Source organism: Saccopteryx leptura, chromosome 5 (assembly GCF_036850995.1).
Source record: "Saccopteryx leptura isolate mSacLep1 chromosome 5, mSacLep1_pri_phased_curated, whole genome shotgun sequence".
Classification (NCBI taxonomy): domain Eukaryota; kingdom Metazoa; phylum Chordata; class Mammalia; order Chiroptera; family Emballonuridae; genus Saccopteryx; species Saccopteryx leptura.
In genome coordinates this window covers 200746356-200772243 of record NC_089507.1, presented here as the reverse complement: position 1 = coordinate 200772243, position 25888 = coordinate 200746356, and the positions used below count along the sequence as shown (strand labels likewise).

The window sequence follows — 25888 nt, the reverse complement described above, 5'->3', positions numbered from 1 at the left end:
TCAAAGCCCGGATTCTAAAGGGCTTCCTGTTTTCTCAACCTAGGAAAAGAGACGAGTCGTTCCTTAGTAGAAACTTTCCACAGCCTTGGCTTTCTAAAAATAGCCGGTGGGCAGAGAGGTTGGCATCAGGGTCCTCACAGAAGGGTCTTTTCCCTTGTCAGGCAGAACACAGGGGCTTGGACAGGGGATGGAAGTTGGGAGACAGAAGCGGTTTTCCCCTCCTGCTTTCTGAAAGCCACTTTCAGGTAGAAGCTAAGAGTTGCATCTGGGAAGTTCAGCGAGAGCTGTGTGCACTGACTGAGACTTCCCCAAGGCGGTGGGCGGCTGTGTATCGGGGCCCACTCGGACCCCAATGGAACCTCCCTGGGGAGAGGAACCTTCTCCTTCTGAAACCTCAGCGCTTGCTCCCCTGGCTGTGAATGGGGAGAAAGTTCTAGAGCAAAAAAGCTAGCTGGGTGGTAGCAACCACTGTGCGGACACATGAGTCTGAACCTAGGGTCCCAGAGCGCTGAGAGGCGGGTGGGTCACTGCAGGACCACTTCTTCCCACTCGAGTCTCCTGCCTGCAGGAGGTCCCACCTTTGCAGCCACAGCTATTCAGGTGGAAGGGAAAAGACAAAGGGAGATGTCATTACCCCTTCTCTCAGTCCCACGTGCACCTGCTATCTCTGCCTTTTGGGAAGAGCCCCCCCTGCCTTGGCCCTGTTGTCACCTCATCTCACATTTTTAGTCTCACTCCCTCACTCTCTGCCCACCCTTATCCAAACACGCTGCTCTGAGCCTGGCCTCCTCCTGCTTCCCTACAGACCTTGTGACAGGGTCCCTGCTGCTGCTGTGACCTCACCTCTTGCAGCCCTCCCCCGCGCTGCATGTCAACCACACCGGCTTCCTGTACTCTATGCTCGCTCGGCATGCCCAACTCCTGCGTCAGAGCCGCTGTCCTGGCTGGTCTGCCCATCGCCTCTAATGCTTTCCTTCCTCACTTCATTCAAGGCTCTGCCTGAACAGTCTCTTCTGGGCAGCTTGTCCGAGTGGCGGTCTGCACTGCCCACCGCCCACTGTGAGTCCCCTGATCCCCTCCAGTTATCAGTTCCTGGTACTTCTCTAGTGCTTTGCTTCTGTTCTTGTCACCCACTGTATCCCTAGTTCTTTATCCAAGCCTTGGTACATAGGAAGCACTCACTAACGTTTATTAATGAATGAGAACAGGGAAGCTTAGACAGGGGACAAGGGGTCATACTGCGCTTTGCTCCCCCCAGGACTGACTCTGAGGTCTCAGTCCTGAACCACTTTTCTCTGTCATTGTCCTCAGCACTTCATTCATTCAATAAACGTTTGGAGAATCTGTCCTATGCCAACCTTTCCTCCCATCTCTTCCCAAACTGGCCACATGCAGCTCTCTGACTAGCCCCTCTCGTCCAAACCCTAACTTTTCTCCTGTTCCAGTCCCTACAGGCCAGCCTGCGTTCCTTCCATGGGGCCCTCCCTCCGGAAGCAGGTACAGTTGACCCTGAACACCACCAGTGCTAAGAGCACTGACCCCCAACTCCTGTGCAGGTGAAAATGCACATGTAACTTCTGATTTTCCCCAAAGTTATCTAATGGTCTGCTGCTGATGAGAAGCCTTACTGAATAACATAGTCAATGAACATTTTGTAAGTTGAATGTATTAGATACTCTATTGGTATAATAAAGTAAGCTAGAGAGAAATGTTAGGAAAATCATAAGGAAGAGAAGATGCATTTACAGTATTTATTGAAAAAGAAATCCTCAGAGAAGTAGACCCATGCAGTTCAAACCCGTGTTATTCAAGGGTCAGCTGTACTGAATTCTCAAAAATGCTTTGCTTGCCCACCTCTGCCAGGTCATTGGAGTCACCTGTATCCCCACTGTATGGGGCATAGCACCAAGCACACAGCAGGTGCCTAATGCATGTATCTTAGCCCACCTCGAGGCCCCTACACCATCAGCCTAGGTCACTTGGTTTAGGGAAGCTGATTTTCCTTTGTCATCCAATTGACAAAAGGGTTGCTGGCATCCAAAAAAGTTGCCTGAAGCCTTTTTCTACAAAAGAATATATAAGCCATTCACATTTATTGAGGGCTGTGTGCCAGGCACTGTCCCAAGGGCTGAGGTATTTCTCACGCCAAACCTAGTAATACAGTCATGCCTGTTTTACAGATGGGGAAACAGAGACAGGAAGTCCCTTGTCATAGCAGGTAAAGAAAAGGGATGGGATTGGAACCCCAGCCCCATTTTAGGAACATGTCCACTATACGGCAGGTGGTACAGAGACTGTGGCTATTAAGCGCACTAGTCGTCCTCTTTCTTACAGGGCCCCGGAGTCCTCAGCGTCTTTTGTGTGAGTCAACAGCAGAGGAAGCCATGTGCCGAGTGGTTAAGGTGGTCACCGAGTCTCACTTTCTCAGACCAGAATGGAGGTCAGTGGTGTTGGGTCTCCCACAAGCACCCTGACCTTTGAGCACCCTTCGCGAGCGGCATCATGATGAAAACACTGGTGTGGAACGTGTCTATGACCTTGGGGTGATGCTGAGCCTAGCACTTAAGGCTGAAGCCAGAAAGGAAATGATGGACAGATGTAAGTACATTAAAAAGTATACACTTTCCTTTTTAAAACTCCAAATATTTTCAGTGTATGACAAAAAGCCATTCATATATAAAGAGGTGTCACAAATCAACAAGAAAATATAACTATTCTAATAAATGGCTGTAGACATGTATGAGGGGCCACCACATTTTTTCTGTAAAGGGCTTGATAAAAATATTTTTAAGGGGCCCTTCATTCCTCTGCTCGGCTGGTGCAACAGGAAAGCTGCCATAGAAAATATGTGAGCAAATGGGCATGGCTGTGTGCCAATAAAACTTGATTTATAAAACCAGGCCAGGGGCTAGATTTGGCCTCAGATGTAAATTAATGACCCCTAGAATATACCAATGGCAAAGGAAAACAGTATTTTCTTCACCTACTTTTTGGGGGTGGCAATCTGGGGAAGCCAGTGCCTCTTCCTGGTAATGTTCATCAAACAGTTTTCCAGGTTGACTTACTGTTAAATTTCTAAAAACTGAAATGATTCCTGTTAGCATCCCACTGTGCCCCAGGAATTTTCTGGAAGGCCCCGACACCTCATGCTGGCTCTCTTTTTTTTTTTAGCTGAGCTCAGAGGTTCTCAGACTTCCGTGTGCACAGGAATGGTCGCTTGGGGTTGCAGACAGAAAACCACACACATACACTGTTAGGTACCAGTAAAGAGACTTTCAACGGTAATTTCGACTCTCTAGGCCTTTCCCCCTCAACTGCTGACTTTGGAACTTAATCCCCTGAGAAAGAAGCAACAGGAAGGGAGTGGATAGACCCCATCCTGCTTCTCTCCCAAACCTCAAGCATGTTCTCTAAAATCTGGTTAGACACGTGAGTACCCATGAGAGCCTGGGGCCGGCCACAAAGGCCACGGCCAGAAAGACACTGTAGCTTGGATGGGAATCGAGGAGGCTGCAGGCTCTGGGCCAAATCAAAGAGAGTGAGAGCCAACAGGGATGCAACCCTGCCCGCCGCCCTTCTCCGGCAAGGCCTCCTGAATTCACTCCTGAAACCCGGGCTGGGGGCAAGATGAGACGGTGGGGCCGGAAGACACGTGACGTGTCCTCTTGTCCCAGCTGCTCGTGGGGCAAGCAGCTCCGAAAGCCAGGAGTGAGCTCCAGGGCCTAAGCTGATCCCTGCGCACCTGGCCTGTTCCCCCCGCAGCCTGTGGGAAGGGGGCCACTGGCCTTGGGTCTTCCCCTGTGACTCTGGTTTCAAAAATGAAATGATTTGTCTCCTACCAGTCATCTCTGCATGCTCTGGGGATGCTCAGGAACTTAGCTTTCCCAAGGGGCCAGGCCAGACTTTAGAGGCTCAGTGACAAGGACCAACACACCCTTGCTAAGCCTGGAGCCCACGGCCATGGGTGGGGTCTGAGGAGAAGCTACCCCAGTGGGGGATCCCCTCGGAGGCCATGCAGCTCAGACCGGCTGGCCCCAGTTCCCAGGCCCCTGCGAGGTCAGGAGCATTGCCAAGTTCAAACGCTAGGGAGGGAAGAAGCACGTTTTCAAAGGCCTGTTTGTGACTTCTCTAAGTGCCTACACTCTCAGCACTGAGAGTGCAGTTGCATTTTTATCATCCTGACTCCTCAGATGCCAAAGCCTTCAGGAGGGAGCCTGGCACCTGGCGGGTCCCCAGCAAATGGTCACCGGTGTTCCCGTTGCCTTTGCCTGTGGACAGTGTTTGATAGTCACGGTTGAGAATGTGCCAGAGAAAGGGCCCCTTCTAAGGGTTCACGTTGCGTTTGGAAAGTGGTATCTCAGTGGGTCCCACCCTCTGGGGGCCGGGGTTCTGGAATGTCACCTTCACTGTGTGTGTGCTAGTAAACATGGCATCTGAGGGCTATTTTTACTGTGTTTTCAGAGTGGGCCATCGAGGCGGTGCTGCTGAGGACAGCGGGGCCTGGCCTGTGGTATAATGAACCCACTTTCACTGACAGAGGGACCACTCAAAAGCCACAGCCCAGCGAGCTGGTGGACGTCAGCAGGCGTGCAGCCCACCAGTGCTGAGGCTGGCTGACTCCAGGCAACTGCTTACCACACACGGGGCCCTGCGTCTGATCAGAAGGGGCAGAGGCTTAAGTAACAGCAGTTGCATCTGGAGGCTGAGGCACAGAGAGGTAAAAAAAAAAAAAAAATGTGGACTCTACACCCACAAAGCCTCCTGCCACCTGCACTATGAAGCCTGCTGGCTACCAGGCTCTTCTGCGCAGGCCCAGAGTCCAAAGTCGATTGAGTGGAAGCTCAATGAGCGGCTGTGCTGAGCTCAGCGGGAAAACCATAGCTAGGCCAAGCAGCCAGTTAAACTGATGAGGTCTAGACTGGAAATGGCCAAGCGTGGTCAGCTTCGAGAGAAGTTTCCTGGGGTTTCTCAACTCCCTGCCCTCTGTCTCTCCCCACTGCAGAACGCCCCGCCACCGACGGAGAGCCGGCCGGCCCGGAGACACCGAGCAGAGTGGACAACACGCAGAAGGAGGTGGTACCGTGCGAGAGCAGTTTTCAATGGGCACATGCCATGGCTGCATCCTCCCTGGGACAGAGCGATGGGGCCCCCGGGACAGCATGCAAATCCCAGAGCCTCGTCCCCGCCTTCCCGCCCCTACCTTGAGCTCCAGCCTCACAGACCCGGAGAATCCCCGGCGGACCCCCAGGGGGACCCCATCACGAAGCGGAGGGGCCCAGCCCTTAAGAGCAGGAAATGGTGTCTGTGAGGTTGGACTTCAGGCTGTAACGTTTTCTTTTACTAAGAAACAAACAAACAAACAAAAAAAAAAGTCCAGGAAACACCCAGCTGGAAAACAAAAGGAGAGGCAGAAGATAGGAATTACCTTTCACTTTGATTTCTCGGATCAAAGATCACAGTCATTCTGTTTCATAATATGTTTTGTATCCAGCTAAGGTGTGTGTCTATCAGCTCTGAAAAAGATTTGCAAAACCATTTTTGAGAAGAAGAAAAAAAAACGTCATCTTCGACCTCTATTATGCTTGCAACTCATGCTCGTATCATCCATTTAATGAGTCTCTCTCAACCTCGGGCCGCTCGGAACCCAAGCTAGAGCTTTAACCCTCTGCCCAAATTCGGTGTCATCTTAACATCTGTGCCAGAATCCACCCCAAACCAGGGTTACAGTCACTGAGAGGGGGGACTTTGTGCAGAGAAATGGGGATCTCTGAGAGTAAAGTGCATCAGCAAGATTAGGGTGGGTTTTAGGTTTTTTTTTTAAGCTAGACAAATCAACCCTGCTGCTGGCTGTGTCATGGAGTTCCAAGTCATGGCTGACTAGTGAGATACAATTTTAAAAGCTAGCTTCCGCTGCAAAGAAGATCAGAATTTCATGAGGGCGCTACTCAAATATGAACCTCTTTTAGGCTAAACTTGACCCGTTTTTTTCTTCTTGGTACCGACAGAACCTCAGTGGGCATGCAGTCCTAAGAATCCATATTTTCTTCCTGTTTCTTCAGCAACAATTTTTTAAAGTGATTATTTGTACAGCCCCTGCCCAATCAAAGCACTGAAGCCATGAGCATTCTACTTAAACCATTCAATTATATCACATTTTCTTTTCGATTTTAAATCACAGTAAACTCCCCCTTCTATTGCTGTATAATGCTTACTGCTTTCAAAACACGTATTCTCTCAATTTCCTTTAAAAGGCCAAATTACAAGGCCAGGGTCTATTCTGAGTGTCGGATTTAGAAATATTTTCTGAGGTTAATTTCTTTCCGGGACTGATCCAACTTTTTACTAAATGCCTGTTTATTAAGCATCATGAGATCAACCAGGACACTCTTTCTAAGAGAGGCACTTGGCGAGATTCTCTGGAATCTCACCTGCACTGCCTTGAATACTCAATTAGCTCTTTTTTTTTGCAGTTTTCAGGCCTGAACTCCCAAACACTGGGCTCTAATAAGGCCTGTTTGGTTGGGCCTGGTTGGATTACTCACAGGCTGCTGCAGCCCAGGACAAAATAACCACTTCCCCTCCTTCCTTAGGAGCTGCTGTAGATACAGATTGGACAATGTGCCTCAGATCATCCCCTAAAGCAAAAAGACCCAACTCTCCCGACTCTCCCGAACTGCCTGTGGCCCCACAGCAGCTTGCTCACTGTACACCCCTACCTCTGCTCCAAACCGGAGAGCAGAAGGCATGGCCAGGTCATTCAGGGTCTTAAAATAACCATCTCCTGACGATGGCCAAATTGATGTTTTCCAGCCCAGACCACATGCCTGAATTTCAACTTAGATATCTAACCGCCCACTGTCCAGTTCAGATATGGCCGAAACCAGTCTCCTGACTCACTACGACCCCCCAGGATCCTTCTAAAAATAGCCCTGTTCTACTTGTCCCCAGTATAGGAAACACACTCCCTACTTCCGGCGCTTCACGCCAATCTTGGTCACAGCCCACATCTCCTCCATCTACGAATGTGCCTGGATCGACCCTCAAAATACATCCGGAAACTACAACCTCCACCACCTCCTGTGTATATCACTGCAAGGGTCCCTCCCCTGTCTCCCTGCTTCTGTGTTGGGACCCCTGGTCTCTGTCCAACAGCAGCGTGGGTCCTATTAGAACATAATGTACAGCTTTTGGTGCAGTTGTTACCCTTAGGGGAAAAAAAAAAACAAAAAACAGCTCCAAGGTGCTAAATAATAGCCGAGACATGTTCACTTCATCATCCAGATGCACCCATTCGAGAAGCATCGACAGGTATCGGGGCCGGGCACATTCCAAGGGCACACTGCTGGAGCAGGGACTGGCACCTAGGTGGAACTGCAGGGACCAGGCTTCCCGCCAGCTGGCCAGCACATGGTGCTGTGAGGGGAGTCTCACTGGACTCAGAAGGCTGGTCCCCCAGAAGCCGAGCTCTATCTCCACTCCCCGTCACCAGAATTCAGAGAATTGACAAAGCATCAAACCCATTGGTTCGTCTGCGGCCTTTTGGGGTGCAGCTTCCGGTTTAGTCATGAAGTTTCACTCTTTAATTGTCTCTCGGTGGAAGACAGAAATTCAACTAAGACCCAGACTACCAACAACCATCCTTCACAGGTGGCGGTTCTTAGGCCTTATCTCGCCTCCCGGCCATTTCGGGGTTGGTGGTCTGAGACCCATTTCTCAGGTCAGCTTATGAGGCAGAGAAAAATGGAGTGACTTGTCTAGGAGCAGTGCCCTGGTACTGGGCAGAGCCAACATCCTAGCTCCAGTGTTTGGAGTTACTGTATGCCACCTCAGTGGCACACACAAGCCCTCTCAAGATGGGGAGGGAGACCTCTGGTCCTAAAATCCTTGTCCCAGTGTGTGGTGTTTCGTGAAGACCGATACAGGTGAAGACCGATATAGTGATGTTGCATTTTTATGACACTAAGCATAAACCGGTGAATCGTCGCACTAGTCTTGTGGATTAATTTAGGATCCAGATTGGAAGGGATTCACTGATTAACCAGCACTGATAATTAACGTGAAAGTGTAAGGTGTCAACAGGTAAAATATAGCCTTTACAGACAAAGACACAGGCCCAAGAAGCTGTCACCTTGACTAATTCTACAACTAGCCTGCAGCCTTTTGAGAGCACAGACATGGACGGACTAACTGACGGGGACCCGTGTGCATCTGTGCCGTGGAGCTGATGGGGCTGGTCTAGGGCACCTTCAGTCTGGTGGTCCTCCCAACCAGTCACAAACACGCTACTGTCTTGCCCACTGCCCACTTTTTCCATAACTCGGCTTAAATCAAGGGAGAAACAACACAGACTTTCTCCAAGCTACGCTGCCTACGAGGAAGAACTAACCGACTGTGTAAACGCAGGCAGGAGCTGAGCGCACCCCTCTGCCCAGTCCTTTCTCCAATTCAGCGGAATTTCTTCTGATCACATGCCGCTCGGAGGCACCTCTCCGATCAGGCAACCGCACGGCTCTACGGCCGCGACCACAGGCAGGAAAGCATTCTAAACACACCGCTGCTGCTTCCTGGTTCTTCAGCTATTTCTTCTCGGCCTCAACCCCAAACCTCTGCCGAGAGCCTCAGCACAGAGCAAGTACTGCAAAATAAGTTGTTGCCTTTTTTTTTAAACAAAACAGAAACAAAAGGAAAGTACTTGTTACTACATCCAGTTGCCATTCTGGAAAGAAAGAAAGCAATCCAAACCCACAGAGCAGCCTGCGACCACAAATGAGATGATAAAATAAATACCTAATTGTTTGGGAAGCCATCTTTCTCTTTGGGGGTTGCAGGAATTAACCGAACATTTGTGCTAGGGCAGTTGAGTTTACTTATCTTTGCTCATGTGTGACTGATGGCACTGAGGCCGGGGGAGGGTGGCTCGGACCTCCCGGTGGATCAGCAGGTGGAAGCCTGGAGCAGCAAGAAGCCTTTCTACTCTGAGCTGCTTGCCTCATTTCACAGAATCATACAAAACGTCCTCGTGGCCTCGGGGAGGAGATTCCCCACCCCCACCCCACCCGCCCCAGGAGACCTTTCCTTTGAAAACCACCCACCCTGGCCCCTGCGACTTGGGCAGGGTTCACTGGTGAGCCTCCTCTTCACCCTCCCATAAAGTCACCTTCCAGATCATTCTATGTCCTTTCACATAAGTCCTGACCCACTCCAAGCACGCCCACCACTTCTGAAGGCCGACATAAGCCCCCCCCTGCCTGTAAGAAGGCATCCCATCTCCTTCTTGCTTCCTTCCCCTCTGTCTTCCATAGTCTTACAATTCCTCTGCTCCTCAAAGATTTCAGCCATGTCTGCCTCCCTCAAGGCCACAGCTGTGAGAACTAATTGGCCGGCAGACTGCCTGGGAGTGTACACCTGTCCCCTCATATACTTGGCAAGACCTCATTATGGGGCCCAACCCTGGATAAGCCTACCCCCACCAAACCCACTTGGGAAGGTAAAGTGCATGGCCAAGTACCCTCCACCTCTCCGATTTTAGCCAAAAGCCTGTGAGGCAACAGCAAGATAGAGCAGAGACACCCATCCCCTACCCCGGGCCACCCAGCCTACCCTTTCCAGGTTCACAGGTAAGAGAAGCCACGAGCTTCCCAGAAAGAATTTCCACCAGGCAGGTCTGAGCAGGGACCAGACCTCGCTGTAAATTTCTCCAAATGAGTCACAGGCCCAGCCCTGACACACACTGCTCTCAACTTAAAGGCCACCCAGAGTGACCAGCAAGGACTGTGTGCGTGCAGCATCACCCCAGGCATCCCTAAGACACAGTAACTCCTCCAGGACAGGCAGACAGAGCCTGACCTCTAACCCATCTTTGCTCAAGCTTTCGCTGGGGAACAGCACGGAGCCAGCTGGCTGGTCCTCGCTCACTCGCTCTGCCATGTGAGGGCACAGCAGAAAGGTGTCCATCTGCAGCGAGCTCTCACCACAACCCAGCCCCGCCAGCACCCTGACCTCACTTCCGGCCTCCGGAACCACGAGAAAGTTCATTTCTGTTATAATTTATTCTTAAACCACTCAGTCTGTGGAATCCTGTCATGGTATCGTAAACACTGTCCTGCCAAAGTAGATTCCTTTTTTAATGTCTCCATTGATGCTCACATGGCAGGCACCCAAGGCTAAGTGACTTGCCCATGGTCACACTGCCGGTCCGTGGTAGGATTCGAGCAGAGAGCAGATGCTGCCGCAATGGCCCCAGTGTCCCGTCCCCCCCCCCCCCCCAGCCCCTGCCACCGTCTGGCCTTGACGTGGTCTGGCTCTCGTAGGGTCAGCCACCCTCTCCTCGCCGTGCACGCGGATCCCGCTTCTGTATCCACACTCAGCCTCCCGTGCTGCCTGGTTCCTCCAGCCAGCGGCCCCGTCCTCTCCCTCCACTGATCTCTCAAGTGCAGCCTTTGTCTGTCTGTTAAAGTGTGCACCTCTTGAGGGCGGGGGCCACAGGCAGCTCGGTGCGGTCTGAGCGCGGTGGGCAGGGGCTCTCCCGCCTTCCTCGGAGGGGACAGTCGCAGGGAAACACACAGTTGGGAGCCAGGCTGCTGGGATCCAAATCCTAGCCGGGCGTACCCTCCTGTTGAGGCAAGCCTTGACCCTCTCTGCACCAACCCTGTCGAAGGTGGGCAACTATGGTTCCTGACCGTTTTAGAGGGATTTCAACCATCTTAGAGGGAATCGACAAGTCAGCACGTGACAGGTGCTTCAGACGGTGTCTGGCGCATAGTAAGCACACCACAGTAACTGAGGTGACCTGAGCCAGTCACTGAACTTTTTGGGCCTCAGTTTCCTTGTCTGTAAAATGGAGATAATAAGCATGTCAGATGTTGCGCAACGGACTCAGCTGGCACAATGCCAAGCTAACAAAACCAGCAGCAGCTGCTCCTATTCACAGGGTTAATGTGTAATTAGCCCACCACAGAGACAGCATTTGGTTAACAGACTGAACTGATTGGACGGCCTGGGCCACCCTCCTTTCACCAAAGCACTTTCACCTTAGAAGCTATTTCTGCATTTTCAAAGTGGGTGGGCCTGAGGTTGGCCATGCTCTCAGGGGTGAGTCTTCACATCCTGCAGACAGGGCCCCTCCCCCTCCCCCGCCCCCTGCCCTGGGCCGATGTCATGCACAACAGCCCTCTGGTTTGCACCCACACTCTGCAAACCAGAGGCCTCCGGAAGCCAGCTCAGCAGCAGGCCCGCACAGCACCCAGCCGCCCAGACACCTTACCAGCAAGACCTCGAAGTTTACGAGAAAAAGGTACCACATCGTGTTCAACTGTCCCCAGCTCTCGGGATGAGTAAAAATGGCAGTTCTGAGGCCCTGGTTTCGAGTAAGAAGCTGAGGTGCTAATCAGGAGGGGGCATGTCATTGGCAGGTGGGAAGAGCAGCCAGCTTGCAGCCAAGAGGGTGGCAAGAGGAGGTCCCCTGCTGAGCTGACCTGCAGGGACACCGTTCATCCTACTTTGGTTAAGCAACAGGAGTCAGGCCACATCCCCAAACACAGCTCTGTGGGGCCTTAGTCCAGCACCCTCCCCCAGACCCATGCTCCACCACTAGCCTTCAGGGTTCAGGACCCCAAAGCCACATGCAGCGTGAAGCCCCGAGGAGCATGTGAGCAGTGCCTAAGGGCAGGAGGCCCCGCGCTGCTCCTCCAGGCCCTGACGGGACGCCACAGGGAGGCAGGTGGCCAAGTTCATCTCCACGGTTCCTACAGGACATGTGTGTACAAGCTGAAGAAGCAACATTTAGTGGGCACCTTCTGGCAGTCACCGATAGTATCTCCTTTGTGGCGCACAGACAGTCCTGTTAGCACGTGGTGTCCACAGACGCCCAGCATGAGCTGAGCCGGGTGAACCCTGCAGGTGCACCAGTACAGGCACAGCACACCTGGTGATGGGCCCTGGCTTTGGGGAGGGAATAGCGGGGCTCAGGCTATAGGGATCCTGTATCACTCGGGTCTTATAGCCCTGCGAAGGCAGCACCCTCATTCTCCCATTTGTTGCCGCATCGCCAGCACCCAGGACAGAGCCCAGCACATAGTAGGTGCTCAGTAAAAATTTCAGGGAGGGGTGGTTGAATGAATGAATGATGAAATAGGCACGGAGAGATGAAGCCATACACCCAGGTGAGGCAGCTACCAAGTAGCAGGGCCTGGTCTAAACCTACATAGTTGGGCTCTAGCTACTTGAAAATGAGAATTCTTTTGCAATTAACCATCTGGCAACCAAAACCCACTCCTCTGAATGCAACTCTGAACAAAGACTGGTCTTTGGGAGACCTACTTTTTATCAGGGTTCCAGAGTAGAAATCATCCAGACAGCATGTGAGCTAACCCACGCTGTTCACTCTGGCTGACCTGGGGAATACGACTTAAGAAGTGGAAAGTGACTTGTCCCCATTGGGACCATAAGCCAAGCCCCAGGGACAGACCTAGTAGGTGAGATGGTGTTAGTGCCTCCTGAGATTTGGAATAGAGCCAAGGCCTGGGGTTCGGCGACAGAGGGTGGCTCCCCCAGGCATGACTGGACACCTTCCAGCTCACTTCCATTGGCAGTATTCTCCAGAAGAAGAGGAAAGTTCAAGTTTACTCTCTACAGGACCACCAGCAACCTGCGTTTCAAGACCCGAGGGAACCCACCCTTTCTGTGGTGTCAGTCTGAATCGGGCTTGGGCTCTGGCAGCCATTTGCAGAGAACATGGACCCTCTCTCCAAAGGAAGTGTAACCATCATGGCCTCCACAGTCGGGAGCCTGTCTCCTAGTAAAATCAGGTTATTCCAGAGGGTGATGGGGGTGAGCGGCTGCTAGACCACAACTTCCCACAGCAGGACCCTGGGTGCTAAGAACACCCATTGGTGTCCTACTCCGAATTCCTTTTGACAGACCAGCCAGCACAACCCACTGTTGGGATCCAGGGGTCCCACTTGGCCTTGGGAAAGGACACTCCTTTATGATGGAAACTTATGTAGGTCTCTTCCTCACTGTCCTCTAGATCACCCTTCCCCCCCTTCAGCCTTCCTTCCTACTCTTTAAACATATAAAACAGGGGTCGGGAACCTGTGGCTCACGAGCCAGATGTGGCTCTTTTGATGGCTGCATCTGGCTCGCAGAAAAATCTATAATAAAAAAAAAATAACGTTAAAAATATAAAACATTCTCATGTATTATAATCCTTTCATCTCCTACCGCTCATGTTCATGGTTGCGGGTGGCTGGAGCCAACCATAGCTGTCCTCCAGGACAATACCAAATATGTAACGTACACGGGTCATTGTATGGCTCTCAGGGAATTACATTTTAAAATATGTGGTGTTGGCCCTGGTCGGTTGGCTCAGTGGTAGAGCGTCGGCCTGGAGTGCGGGGGACCCGGGTTCAATTCCCGGCCAGGGCACATAGGAGAAGTGCCCATTTGCTTCTCCACCCCCACCCCGCTCCTTCCTCTCTGTCTCTCTCTTCCCCTCCCGCAGCCAAGGCTCCATTGGAGCAAAGATGGCCCGGGCGCTGGGGATGGCTCCTTGGCCTCTGCCCCAGGCGCTAGAGTGGCTCTGGTCACGGCAGAGCGACGCCCCGGAGGGGCAGAGCATCGCCCCCTGGTGGGCAGAGTGTGGCCCCTGATGGGCATGCCGGGTGGATCCCGGTCGGGCGCATGCGCGAGTCTGTCTGACTGTCTTTCCCCGTTTCCAGCTTCGGAAAAATACAAAAATAAATAAATAAATAAATAAATAAATAAATAAAATATGTGGTGTTCATGGCTCTCTCAGCCAAAAAGTTTCCCAACTCCTGATATAAAGCATACTTATACTCCAGGGCCTTTGCACTTGCTGTTCTTTTGTCCAGATTGTTCTTTCCTTAGATATTGGTAAAGCTCTCTCGTTGAGAGCTCTGCTCAAATGTCACCTCCTCTGGGAAGCTTCCCTGACTAGAACAGCAGGCCACCACACCACCTACCACAACCACTGCTGATTTCATCGCAGCAAGACGTGGAGTATTGTAAAGCTTGCCTCTGGAGAGGATTCCAAGAGAAACAGTGGGAAATCATGCTTTACTGTCACAAGGGAGGAGCCAGGCCCTCTAAGCTTCTGGTCACATTGTCACCTACCTGTGTCCTTCTCTGACTTATGAAATCCTAGCTTGAAAGTGTCCCCCAGAGCACCTAACACCCAGCAGGCACACAGCAGGTTAAACCATGCTGCCAAGGGTATTGAGGCGATGACTGTGGAATCTGGAACCCTAAACCATGGTTTTCCATTCAGTTTGACTTAGAAGAGAAGAGATCATTTCTCCAATTTGGGGACACCCCTGTCTTGAGTCCAGTTCTTATGCCAACTGGAATGTGACAGAAATTGCCCATGAGAAGCCCTTAGCAGGACACAGCCTTTCAGAGTAGCGTCTCCTCAGGAAACCAGAGACGCTTAGAGATAAGAGGGTTAGCCTCTGCAGTGAAAGCCTCCCACCGCCCCCACCCTGAGCCTGCATCCACTAAGTCCGCCAAGCCTGCAGGGGGAGACGGGCTGCAGGACCATCATGAACTCCTCAGGCACATCCCAGCCCACGCTTCCGGGTCGGTGTCTGGGAATGACAGCAAGCCCCTACGAGAGGTAGCTCTATCTCTATTTCTATTATAAAAGATGACCTTGAGCAGGTGTTAGGACAACTGACAAAAACTCAACGCTGCACCATGTCCATTCTCCCCCATTGAGCTAGAGACCCAACCATCAAAAGTGGAGGTAAAGCCTGACCAGGTGGTGGCGCAGAGGATAGAGCGTCGGACTGGGATGTGGAAGGACCCAGGTTCGAGACCCTGGGTTTGCCAGCTTGAGCGCGGGCTCATCTGGCTTAAGCAAAAAGCTCACTAGCATGGACCCAAGGTCACTGACTCGAGTGGGGGGTTACTCAGTCTGCTGACGACCCGCGGTCATGGCACATATGAGAAAGCAATCAATGAACAACTACGGTGTCGCGACAAAAAACTGATGATTGATGCTTCTCATCTCTCTCCGTTCCTGTCTGTCTGTCCCTGTCTATCCCTCTATCTGACTCTCTCTCTGTCCCTGTAAAAAAAAAAAAAAAAGTGGAGGTAAAGATGCAAGGCCATTCTGTGGGGCCTGAGAGCGGATTCTGATGTGTCCACAGAAAAGCAAAAAGCCAAGAACATCCTTAGATGCTTCTGGGGAACAACAAGCTGGTGACTGAATTGCACGGAAACCCAGAAGAACGACAAAGCCGCTGTCATTAAGAGCTATTGCCGGGGACAGAAAAACTCATCTGCGGAACAAAGCCAAGAGACCAGGAAGCGGCCCATATGTCTGTGGAAATGACATTTCCAACACCGGTGGATTGCAGGCCCGTGGGGAACAGACGGACTCCTCAACAGATGGCCTAGGACCGCGAGTGCAATGAAATTAGAGCCTCGCCTCCAAGTGGACACAAGAAATCAGCTCCAGGTGGGTCACAGACCTCCGTGTGAAAGGGGAGACCCGGAGCGTATTTGGAAGACGATATAGGAGACGCTCTTTAAGAGAGTCAGGGTAGAAAAAAGATTTCCTAAACCAAGAATTCAGGCTTGAGGACAGAAAATCACCAGGAGGGCTTGTAAAAGTGCAGCCCGCTGGGCCCCACCTGTGGCGCTTCTGCTGCGCAAAACAGTTAAAAGATCTGACCGTCCCAGATGTTGCTGGGAGTGTCAACAGGCACACCCACTTTGGAGACAAGTTGATATTGTCTACTCAGTGAGGGATGTGTCTGCCCAGTGGCCAAGCAGTTCCACCTGTGTAGGCGCAACGCTACGGAAACTCGTGTGTGTGCATGCACCAGGAGACAGAGAAAGAACATTCTAGAAAGCACTGTCTGTAACAGCAAAGGGGAAAGACCTGGAAACAACCAGCACCTGTCAGTTTACCTGGCTGGTTGCTGGTGTCGATAAATAATGCTGGTGGCCAGTTTGTCCTGAGACGTTGCGCTGTGCCAGGTTCTGTCCTAGGAACCCTGTATTCACAAACCATCCCATGTTCACGGGGTCCCATGAGGCGGTGTTGTTATTTTCATTCCTATTTTGCAGTTCAGTAAGCCAGGACTCAGGGAGCTGAAGGGACTTGCTCAGAGTCACACAGCCAGCAGGCGGCTGAGCCAGGATTGCAACGCCGGAGGTGATTCCAGGGTACAGGCTTGAAACCACTTTCCCCTGCTCTCCTGCCTTGCGGATAAATACTGCTTTGATGGTAAAGACAGAAGAAGCTTCTCATTCAGGCCTAAAATGATCAGAGTTAACCGCTGAAGTTCAAGGGGAACCTGATTAGGCCAAATTGTTTCTCCTGCCCGTACCAGCTGCTGGCTGCTCCGTTGTGCGCCCTCCCCTTGCGCCCACACACAGATGTGCGCACACACACAGATGTGCGCACACACAACCACATGTGGCCATGTTACAAACCACAATGCAAGTTACTAAGTCAATGCTTTGACTTGTTTTCTGCCTGGCACATAGTAGGCACTCAGCAGAACGGACTGAGGTGCAAAACATTTGGGTCAGGATGCCAAACTTGACCAAAACAGAAACAAGAGTTGCCAAGTCCGCGTGACAACATCCCATCCTGTTTCTCCCTGAGAGATAACACTGGCAGGCACAGTCCCTCTTGGAAATTCAAAGCACCCTCGGGAGGTGCACCAGGCTTACTGGCCACTCTCATTTCAGCTAGGATTACTTTAAACAGGTTGCTTTCTTTCCTGCCCCTCTGCCGACACCAGCCACACAGGACACCAGCCACACAGAGGGGACCCCGAGAGGCCAAGAACTATCTCAGAATAGCAGGTGCCCCAGGGCTGTCATCTGGAGTTTGAATTTAGGAAACAAGCCTCAAGAGGCCGTCCTGGGGTGAGCCCCTGGCCTGGAGCTCCGGGAGCTCGGGCATCAACAGCTGGGGGAGTGGGCAAGGGAGGGGCCAGTGACCAAAGGGGTGGCGACGGCAGAAGGGGAAAAGCCCATTCCCGGAACCTTCTCCCTAATCAGAACAGGAAGCCAGCTTGGAGGAAGCGGGTAGCCCCTTCTCTGAAAGGGGCCAGGGGCGGGCAGAAGGAGGGAGTTCAGCTCCTGGGCTGAGGCCTGAATTTCTCAGAAGCCTGGCAGCTAGGAAAACGCAGGGCTGGTTTCTGTTTTCTGCCCCAGAAACGCCCGAACCGCAGCAGGCGGGCGGCGCTGCTGGCCCGGAGGGAGAGCCCTGGCAAGGTCCGGTCGCGAACGCCATGCTGTTTACAGAGGGAAGCCGGCCCGCTGGGGTGCCCACTCCGGGAGTCCCCAGCCACCTCCCGCTCTCCGCCAGCTGGGCCCACGGGGACGCTAGCTTCGGGAGGGACAGGGAGCTGGAAGGCAGCAGCCAAGACCCGGGACGCGTGCGCCAGCCATGCTGGCCTCCGGGATGAAAAGGGGGAACGAGCTTGCAGGTCTCTTTGCAGAAGGAGCGCTTCTGGGTCCAGCACCAGCCAGGCCAAGTGCAACAGAATAACAAGAGGAATGGGAGGAGGCACAGAACGCAGCCGGCAGAGCCCAGAGCGCTGCCCTCCTCTCAGGCAGCCTGCTCCTGGGGTTGCACAACCGTTTCCATGGTACTGGGATTTGCTGTCGCAACAACCTCAGGACGGCCGGGCCCTGGGCAGTGCTGCTGGCTGGAGGCGAGAAATTGATTTTCTAGGGGGCCCAGTGGCCAGCACGGTTTTGAGGGCCTGCCCCAGGCTGGTCTCCTCGGTCCAGTCCGAGGCCTGGAGAGCATGGCATTGCGAGGGAGCCCGGGACCAGCGGGAGCCTCGCTGCGGCCCTCAGACGGGGATGGTGTCCTTCACGGCGACCACAGTCCCTGTGGGACAGCCACGGCACCCAGCACTTCAGCTTTTGGAAACTCCAGGCCAGATCATGTCAAGTAACTGAAATGCCCCCACTGTCCACAGTAAATATGATTTAAATAATGCTACAGAGGTTGACGGGGCCTGGCTGGCACCTTCCGTTTATAATATTTCATTGAACCCTTGTCCCTGCGGTTTTGCACCTGTCTTCCTGGATTCAGACGTTCACCCCTCCACCCCCACACCCACATTCTATGTCTCTCAAGCTTTTCTCCAGGACTTTTGAGAAGCTCACGTCCTGCTGAGACCTGAATTCTAGGACCAGGACACAGGCTGTGTCCCCAGGTTTTATATGCTATCAAACCTTTCTAGCAGGTGCTACAGAGTGGGTTTTTTTTTTCATTTGTACTCCTGAACTCCCAAAGAAATGTGTGGCACCTTTCCACAAACAACAAATAAACAAACCCTAGATAAAGAACAGCTACAAATTTACTCACTGGCTGTGTGAGCTTAGGCCAGTTACTTCATCTCTCTGGGCTGCTCTTTCCTCAGCTATAAAATAGGAATAACAACAGTCTTGCCTGGTGGGGCTGTTGTAAGGATTATTAAATGAAATAAAATAAATAAAGTAAAGTCTTAGAAGAGTGCCACCTAAGTATCAGCTGCTTTTATTATTGTTAAAAATAAGTATTTCTGACGTTGCGTGATGATGAATAGTTTTAAATCATTTAAACCTCGGGTGGTATATGATCTCCATTTCCTTCTTGGATAGTCGCTCAGCCCCACAAGGATCTAGTGAGCATCTTCTGCACAGGGGGCTGGGCCCAGCTTTGAGCAAAGGGAACATTAGCAAATGTTGTTAAGGGCCTCCTGTGTGCAAGGTCAGCCCAGGGGCACTGGTGGCACAAAGTCAGAGATGTTAGTCCTGTCCCTTGTCACCCAGAGAGGTGGACTTGAAGCAGGGGAGAAAAAAATATAGAGAGAAACACCTGAAAGGCGTATGTGAGAAACAGCCACCTGGAGAATCCAAGTGCCCAGGGCAGAGGAAGAGAAAAGCCCTCCGGCTGCAGAGAAAAGAGAGCTTGTCAGAGTTTCCAAACACTGGTCAGGTTTCAAAAGACATGGGATGGAGGGGATGGCATTCCAGGTGGAGGCGAAGGTGTGGGCAGAGGTTCAGAGGCAAGACAGTCTCGGCACGGCCACGTGAGCAGAGAAGGGAGGGCAGAGCACCACTACAGCAAGTGCTTGAGTTACAAACATCCGACTTAATGCACAATGCATACTAACGACCGGAGCCCCATGGGGCTATTGGGAGTCAACTGCAGCTGGATGTCAGTGAACATGGTACCACAGAAGTACTCGACTCCAGTGGCAAAGAGCTAACCAATAAAGAGCTTATGGAACTAGAGCAGCAGATGACAGCATTTAGGGAAGAAAACGGGGACCCCAAAACTCCAGAACTGAAAAAGTTTTCTACAAAAGAGTTAGCTGGTGTTTTTGTCTCATTGAAGCAGAAATGGCAAAGTTAGAAGAGCAAGATCCTGATACAGAAGGGTTCACCAAAGTTTAGTTACCGAAGGCCTGAGATGCTACAGGGCCGTGTATGATGAGAAAAAGAAAAGCTCTGTACAAACCTCCCTGGATGCCTAATTCAAGAAACCGACTCTGGCAGCAGAATCCAACCCTGACTCTCTAACGCCAGTCCCGTCCTCTCCAACCAGTCCACCTACTTCGGCATCATCCAAGACTGTTTAAGGTTGTATTTGAAAATGTTGGCCCTGGCCGGTTGGCTCAGCGGTAGAGCGTCGGCCTGGCGTGCGGGGGACCCGGGTTCGATTCCCAGCCAGGGCACATAGGAGAAGCGCCCATTTGCTTCTCCACCCCCCCCCCCTCCTTCCTCTCTGTCTCTCTCTTCCCCTCCCGCAGCCAAGGCTCCATTGGAGCAAAGATGGCCCGGACGTTGGGATGGCTCCTTGGCCTCTGCCCCAGGCGCTAGAGTGGCTCTGGTCGAGGCAGAGCGACGGCCCGGAGGGGCAGAGCATCGCCCCCTGGTGGGCGTGCCGGGTGGATCCCGGTCGGGCACATGCGGGAGTCTGTCTGACTGTCTCTCCCCATTTCCAGCTTCAGAAAAATACAAAAAAAAAAATGTTTAAGTATTTATATGCACAGAAAGGTAAAGATAAATACTCTGTTAAGACAGACATCTAAGTTGCATTTGATAGGTAAATGCACCTGTTACAACTGACATATAAATTCCATGTAGAAACAAACATACAGAACCTGTCCCGTTCATCACCCAGGGACCGCCTGTACATCCAGATGGTGGGAGACACACCTCTAGCAGAATGAAAAGCTTTATTTTTCTAAATCCTTCTTTTTGTTGTTAAGAGAGAGAGAGAGAGAGAGAGCAGAGACAGGAAAGAGACAGGAAGGAGAGGAAGGGAGGGGGAGAGAGAGGAGAGAAGGAGAGAGAGGGAGAGGGAGAGGGAAAAAGGGGGAGGGAGGGAGAGAGACAGGAAGGGAGAGAGATAAGAAGCATCAACTCATAGTTGCAGCACCTTAGTTGTTTACTGATCGCTTTCTCATGTGTCCGGACTGGAGGGCTCCAGCCAAGCCGGTGACCCCTCGCTCAAGCCAGCGACCTCACACTCAAGCCGGATAAGCCCGTGCTCAAGCTGGCGACCTCAGGGTTTCAAACCTGGGTCCTCAGTGTCCCAGGCTAATGCCCTATCCACTGTGCCACCACCTGGTCAGGCTAAATCCCTATTTTTTTTATACTAGCCTCTATGGTCATTTCTAGGACTTGAAGCGTGTCCTTTAAAGAAAGTTCTTTTAAAAAATATGTGCATATGACAAAGCAAAGAAAACCCAAAAAGTATTAAAAACACAACAGGAAAAGGTCCCCTTCCATTCCTGTCCCCAGCTGCTCACTACTCCCTTGTGTAGCTGTATCATATTAACAGACATTAGGTTGCTACTGGGCATGTGTTGGTACAAACAAGACTGTAGTCAGTATCCCGCACCTATTCTCAGGAGGGTGTCCGGACTGTCTGGTGCCCGGTCCCCGAGGCTGACAACTATGGGGCCTGAGCAGAGGGGCTCAGCCTGGAACAGCTGAGAAGATACTGAAGGACTGTCACATCCCAAACGCAGAGACAGACAACGGTGACGCCGAGGAAGGGGACAGAGCTGACAGGCGCTCTCTAGGGAGCGCTGACCATGTGGCCGACTCTGTTACATGCACTTTCCATGTGTCATTACATTTAATTCTGAAGCACTGCTGTTCTCCCCATTTTACAGGTGGGGAAATCCAGGTCACAGACATTAAGGAACTTGCCTAAGGCCACACCCCCAGGTTCCTAGGCAGCTGCACAGAGAGGTGAGATGGGCACAGGGCAGAGGGGCTAGGAGTTCACGTGGCACCAGCTGGCTCTGAGGTTCCTGGGGGCAGCCAGACCAGGGCCTGGAGTGAAAGCCCATTTTCTGGAGTCTCGTCAGACAGGGAGTGAAAGGGCCCAAGACACATGCTTGCTCCGTTCTGTCACAGATTGAATCTGTGGCACTTACTTTCTCACCCACAGGCCTGGGACAGCCTCAGCCTAGAGGCCTCTAGCTTTGTGACCCCAGACAAATCACACCTTCCCAGCCTCTGCTTTGCATGGCTGTGAGGCAGAGATGGTAATCAGTCTCTGCTTTTCAAAGGTGCTCATTAAGGGGGAGGGACTGTTATTATGTGATAATTAGTTCCTGTGCTTGCTGGCTTGGCAAACAGAACCCCCAAACTGCAACCTTGCACCTGTCAGCAGCTTCCCTTCCCTCTTCGGACCCAATCCAAACCTCTCGCTGTGGCCTGTGAGGCCCTTCGTGGTCTGGCCTGCCCTCAAAATCTCCCTTGCACTCATCTCTTGGTCACCCTCTCTGTAACTCTGTATCTTGTTCTGTCCCTCCACATAGGCTTCTCCCCACCCCAGGGCCTTTACACATGCTGTTCTTGCTGCTTAGACTTTGCTCCTCCCCTTCTCCTCCAGGTCACCTCTCAGGGATGCTGTCCCTGACTCCCCCTTCTGAAGTCCCTCCCTCTCCTACCATCCCCTTGTTTGTTTTATTCAGAGCCTGAGCCCCATGTGAAATTCTTTTTATTTTTCTTCTGAAGTTGGAAATGGGGAGGCAGTCAGACAGACTCCTGCATGTGCCCAACCGGGATCCACCCAGCATGCCTACCAGGGGGCGATGCTCTGCCCATCTGGGGCATTGCTCTGTTGTGACCAGAGCCATTCTAGTGCCTGAGGCAGAGGCCATGGAGCCATCCTCAGTGCCCGGGCCAACTTTGCTCCAATGGAGCCTCAGCTGCGGGAGAGGAAGAGAGAGACAGAGAGGAAGGAGAGGGGGAGGGGTGGAGAAGCAGATGGGCGCTTCTCCTGTGTGCCCTGGCTGGGAATCAAACCTGGGACTCCTGCATGCCAGGCCGACGCTCTACCACTGAGCCAACCAGCCAGGGCCCCATGTGAAATTCTTATTATTTACTGGCTGACCTCTAATTAACAGCGCTCCCTACCCAGAGACCTTTGTCAGGAGAGGGGCCTCGTCCACTGACTTCGTTGCTGTGTCCCCGGCGCTGGGAACCAGCACACAGTAGGTGCACAGAGAGTATCTATTCTAAGAAGGAAGGCATGAACGGGTACCAGGGGATCAGAAGCACACCAGGAAGGCAAATTGTCCAAAGAGGATGGCTCCTAGCAGTTCCCCGAGGCAGCCAGCCTGCCAAGGCCACACTACAGGAGCCGGGTCCTTACCGCCAGCCCTCCCCAGTATTTGTGGGGCACTGGAGAGAACCTATAGATCAAGGGTCCCCAAACTTTTTACACAGGGGGCCAGTTCACTGTCCCTCAGACTGTTGGAGGGCCAGACTATAAAAAAACTATGAACAAATCCCTATGCACACTGCACATATCTTATTTTAAAGTAATAAAACAAAACGGGAACAAATATAATATTTAAAATAAAGAACAAGTAAGTTTAAATCAACAAACTGACCAGTATTTCAATGGGAACTATAGGCCTGCTTTTGGCTAATGAGATGGTCAATGTGTTCCTCTCACTGACCACCAAAGAAAGAGGTGCCCCTTCTGGAAGTGCGGCGGGGGCTGGATAAATGGCCTCAGGGGGCTGCGTGCGGCCCGTGGGCTGTAGTTTGGGGGCCCCTGCAATAGATCATTTTTCACATGTGCTTCACTCAAGGCCACAGGTTCCCAGTCCAGCTAGCTTCTTTTGATAATTATACATCAACATCTTTTGACCCGGCACTCACAAGGGAGCACACTGTGCACAGCAAGAAACTAGTTTCTGGTGGCTTTCCATACCCAGAGAATTCCTCAGGCTATAAATAACAGGCCTTTTTCTAGAGTGGACACCTGCCCCGTTCCTCAGGAATCATACAGTTCGGTCAACACTCAATGTTACAATGCTGCTGTTTTCACCAGAATCAGGTGCTAAGTCCTTCGGATAGTGGTTCATAACTGGTGGCAGTTCTTCCCCCGGCAGGGGACATTTGGAGACATTTTTGCATTGTTATATTTGGTATTGTTACATGAGAAATAAATCACCTATCTTGTTTAAGATACCGCTACCTTGGGTTTCATTTAGAGCAGCCTCCGTACCCTAATCAATACATAACTTTCCCCTGCCCCACAAACTCCAACTGTTGTTACATCACACTTAAAGACTCCTTGATACTATGCGTATACCTGTTGAATTATTTCTCTCCTGAATCCTCCGAGTACCTAAGTGCATTGCTAAGCCAATGGAAATAAAGAGGAAGTCATAGTATTTAGAGCTACCCAATAAGGACAACAGGAACTACCAAAACAAAATGTCCATTAACATCTTAAAACATCAGTTATGTTTAAGATCTATGAATTCATAATAGTACCAAAAAACAGAAAAATAAAACCCTAATTGATCACCATTGAAGGATGTTAATGAACTGACCCATTATTTAAAAAAAAAACAACAACTGGTAAATAAAGAGGAAGAATCAAGCATTCATCATGCTTTTTCTATATGAATTCTGCCATTGTTGATGAAGGGAAGTCTCTCTTTATAGAAGTTTTCCAGCTAGCAGAAGAGGAAGGGAGACATAATTAGAATAGAATATCACCATTTTGCAATTAACGCACCATTGAATTAATGGAACTAGGCACTGGCTATTCTCACAGACATCACCCAGAGAGAGGTAACCTGCATCATATGCTACCTGACAGAAAATACGCCACCGCCTATGAAGCAGTCTTGCCAAAAACAACTGAACCCGAGTCAGTTAAGTCTATAGAACAGCGATTTTCAAACTTTTCCATCTCACAGCACACATAAACTCATTACTAAAATTCTGTGGCACACCCAAAGATACATCTTTTGGTGATCTGACCAAAAATGAAAGGGAAAGGTGGGGGTATAATTTTGATTCATTCACACTGGATGGCTACTGTTGTGTTGTTGTTATTTTTTTATTTGACAACCTATGGGAGAAGAGGTCAGTGCCCCTGACTAAATAGTCAGGTATTGCATGTTTTAAAAATTCTTGTGGCACACCGGTGGAAAATCGCTGCTCTAGAAATCAACTGCCAGCTTCCAGGAAATACAGAGGACAGGGAGGCGAGCTAGCCCTCGCCATGGGGACAAACCATGGCCAAAGCCAGAAGGCAAGGAACTCTACAGGGCAGACAACTCGGTTTCTTCCACAAAGAAACCGCAAAACAATGTTAATAATGATCAAACAAAAGAAAGTTAATGCTATTTAATCTAGAGGGGACACCTCCAAATTGAAATCGACTCAAAAAAACCCAAAGCACCCACTTGTAATGTGTGGGCCTGGCCTGAATCCTGATTCAGACTCTAAAACAATAAAAAACAAATCAGAGAAGAGAAGGTCTGTACTATACGTATGGGGCCATCATACATGGAGGTTGAAACTGAATATTGCATTAAATATCCAGTTCCATGGTTAGTTCAAACACTGAATATTTCTTGCTATGAAGGAATTTTCATTAAGTTTCATGCATGCTAATCGTATGATGAGTATTTTCAGAATCCTTTTTTTTTTTTTTTTTTTTTTTTTTTAGAGATACATACTGTATTACACATGAAAGGATACAGTTTTGAGATCTAAGATTTTTTGATGTCAACAATTTGCTTCAAGCTATGACTGTGGGATGGAGTTGGTAGGTGGGGGAGGTATAGAAAAAAACGACATTGGGCCCTGGCGGTTGGCTCAGTGGTAGAGCATCGGCCTGGCGTGCGGAAGCCCCGGGTTCGATTCCCGGCCAGGGCACACAGGAGAGGTGCCCATCTGCTTCTCCACCCCTCCCCCTCTCCTTCCTCTCTGTCTCTCTCTTCCCCTCCCGCAGCCAAGGCTCCATTGGAGCAAAGTTGGCCCGGGCGCTGGGGATGGCTCCATGGCCTCTGCCTCAGGTGCTAGAGTGGCTCTGGTCCCAACAGAATGATGCCCCGGTTGGGCAGAACATCACTCCCTGGTGGGCGTGCCGAGTGGATCCTGGTCGGGCACATGCGAGAGTCTGTCTGACTGCCTCCCCATTTCCAGCTTCAGAAAATACAAAAAAAAAAAAAAAAAAGAAAAAAATGACATTGGCTGTGAGGTGAGGTTGAGTGGTGGATATGCGACCCCATTGTGCTACTCTAGATTTAGTTACATTCAAAATATTTCATAATAAAAGGTTTTTTAAAAAATCTTACTCCTGGCCACAAGGAGGGGGGGAGGAAGAAAGGCAGAAGGAGTGAACACCTGCAAAGCCCCCGCAGTGTGCCTGGTGCTGGGTGAGGCAGCTGTGGGTCTGAGTGACACCTCCAGAAGACAGAGCACAAATACAAATGCCTAACAGGTCCAGATGGAAACCTTGACCTCAGAGACGTCAGCCGAGTGGAAGAGGAACACCAGCACAAGCATTATCGTAAATAACAGCAGACACACCCTCTATCTCCGGGAGACCAGGGGGAGTGGAGTGGTGGGG

At 51.2% G+C, this 25888-nt stretch overlaps 1 protein-coding gene and 1 non-coding gene across 3 annotated transcripts in view; one reads left to right on the top strand and one right to left on the bottom strand.

Annotated features, from left to right (window-relative positions):
* Positions 1-25888, bottom strand: part of NFATC2 (nuclear factor of activated T cells 2) — a 144254-nt gene that overhangs the window by 5949 nt on the left and 112417 nt on the right. The window contains exon 10 of one of the 2 annotated variants that reach the window (XM_066387485.1): positions 5426-5513. The exons of the other annotated variant lie outside the window; for it this stretch is intronic. Within the exon in view, the coding sequence (XP_066243582.1) occupies positions 5470-5513 (44 nt within the window). The 3' untranslated portion in view covers positions 5426-5469. The remainder of the gene's footprint in view (positions 1-5425; positions 5514-25888) is intronic. 2 annotated transcript variants of the gene reach the window in all.
* TRNAS-GGA (transfer RNA serine (anticodon GGA)) lies at positions 13350-13425 on the top strand. Its single transcript has one exon. It is a non-coding gene; the product is annotated as a tRNA-Ser (tRNA).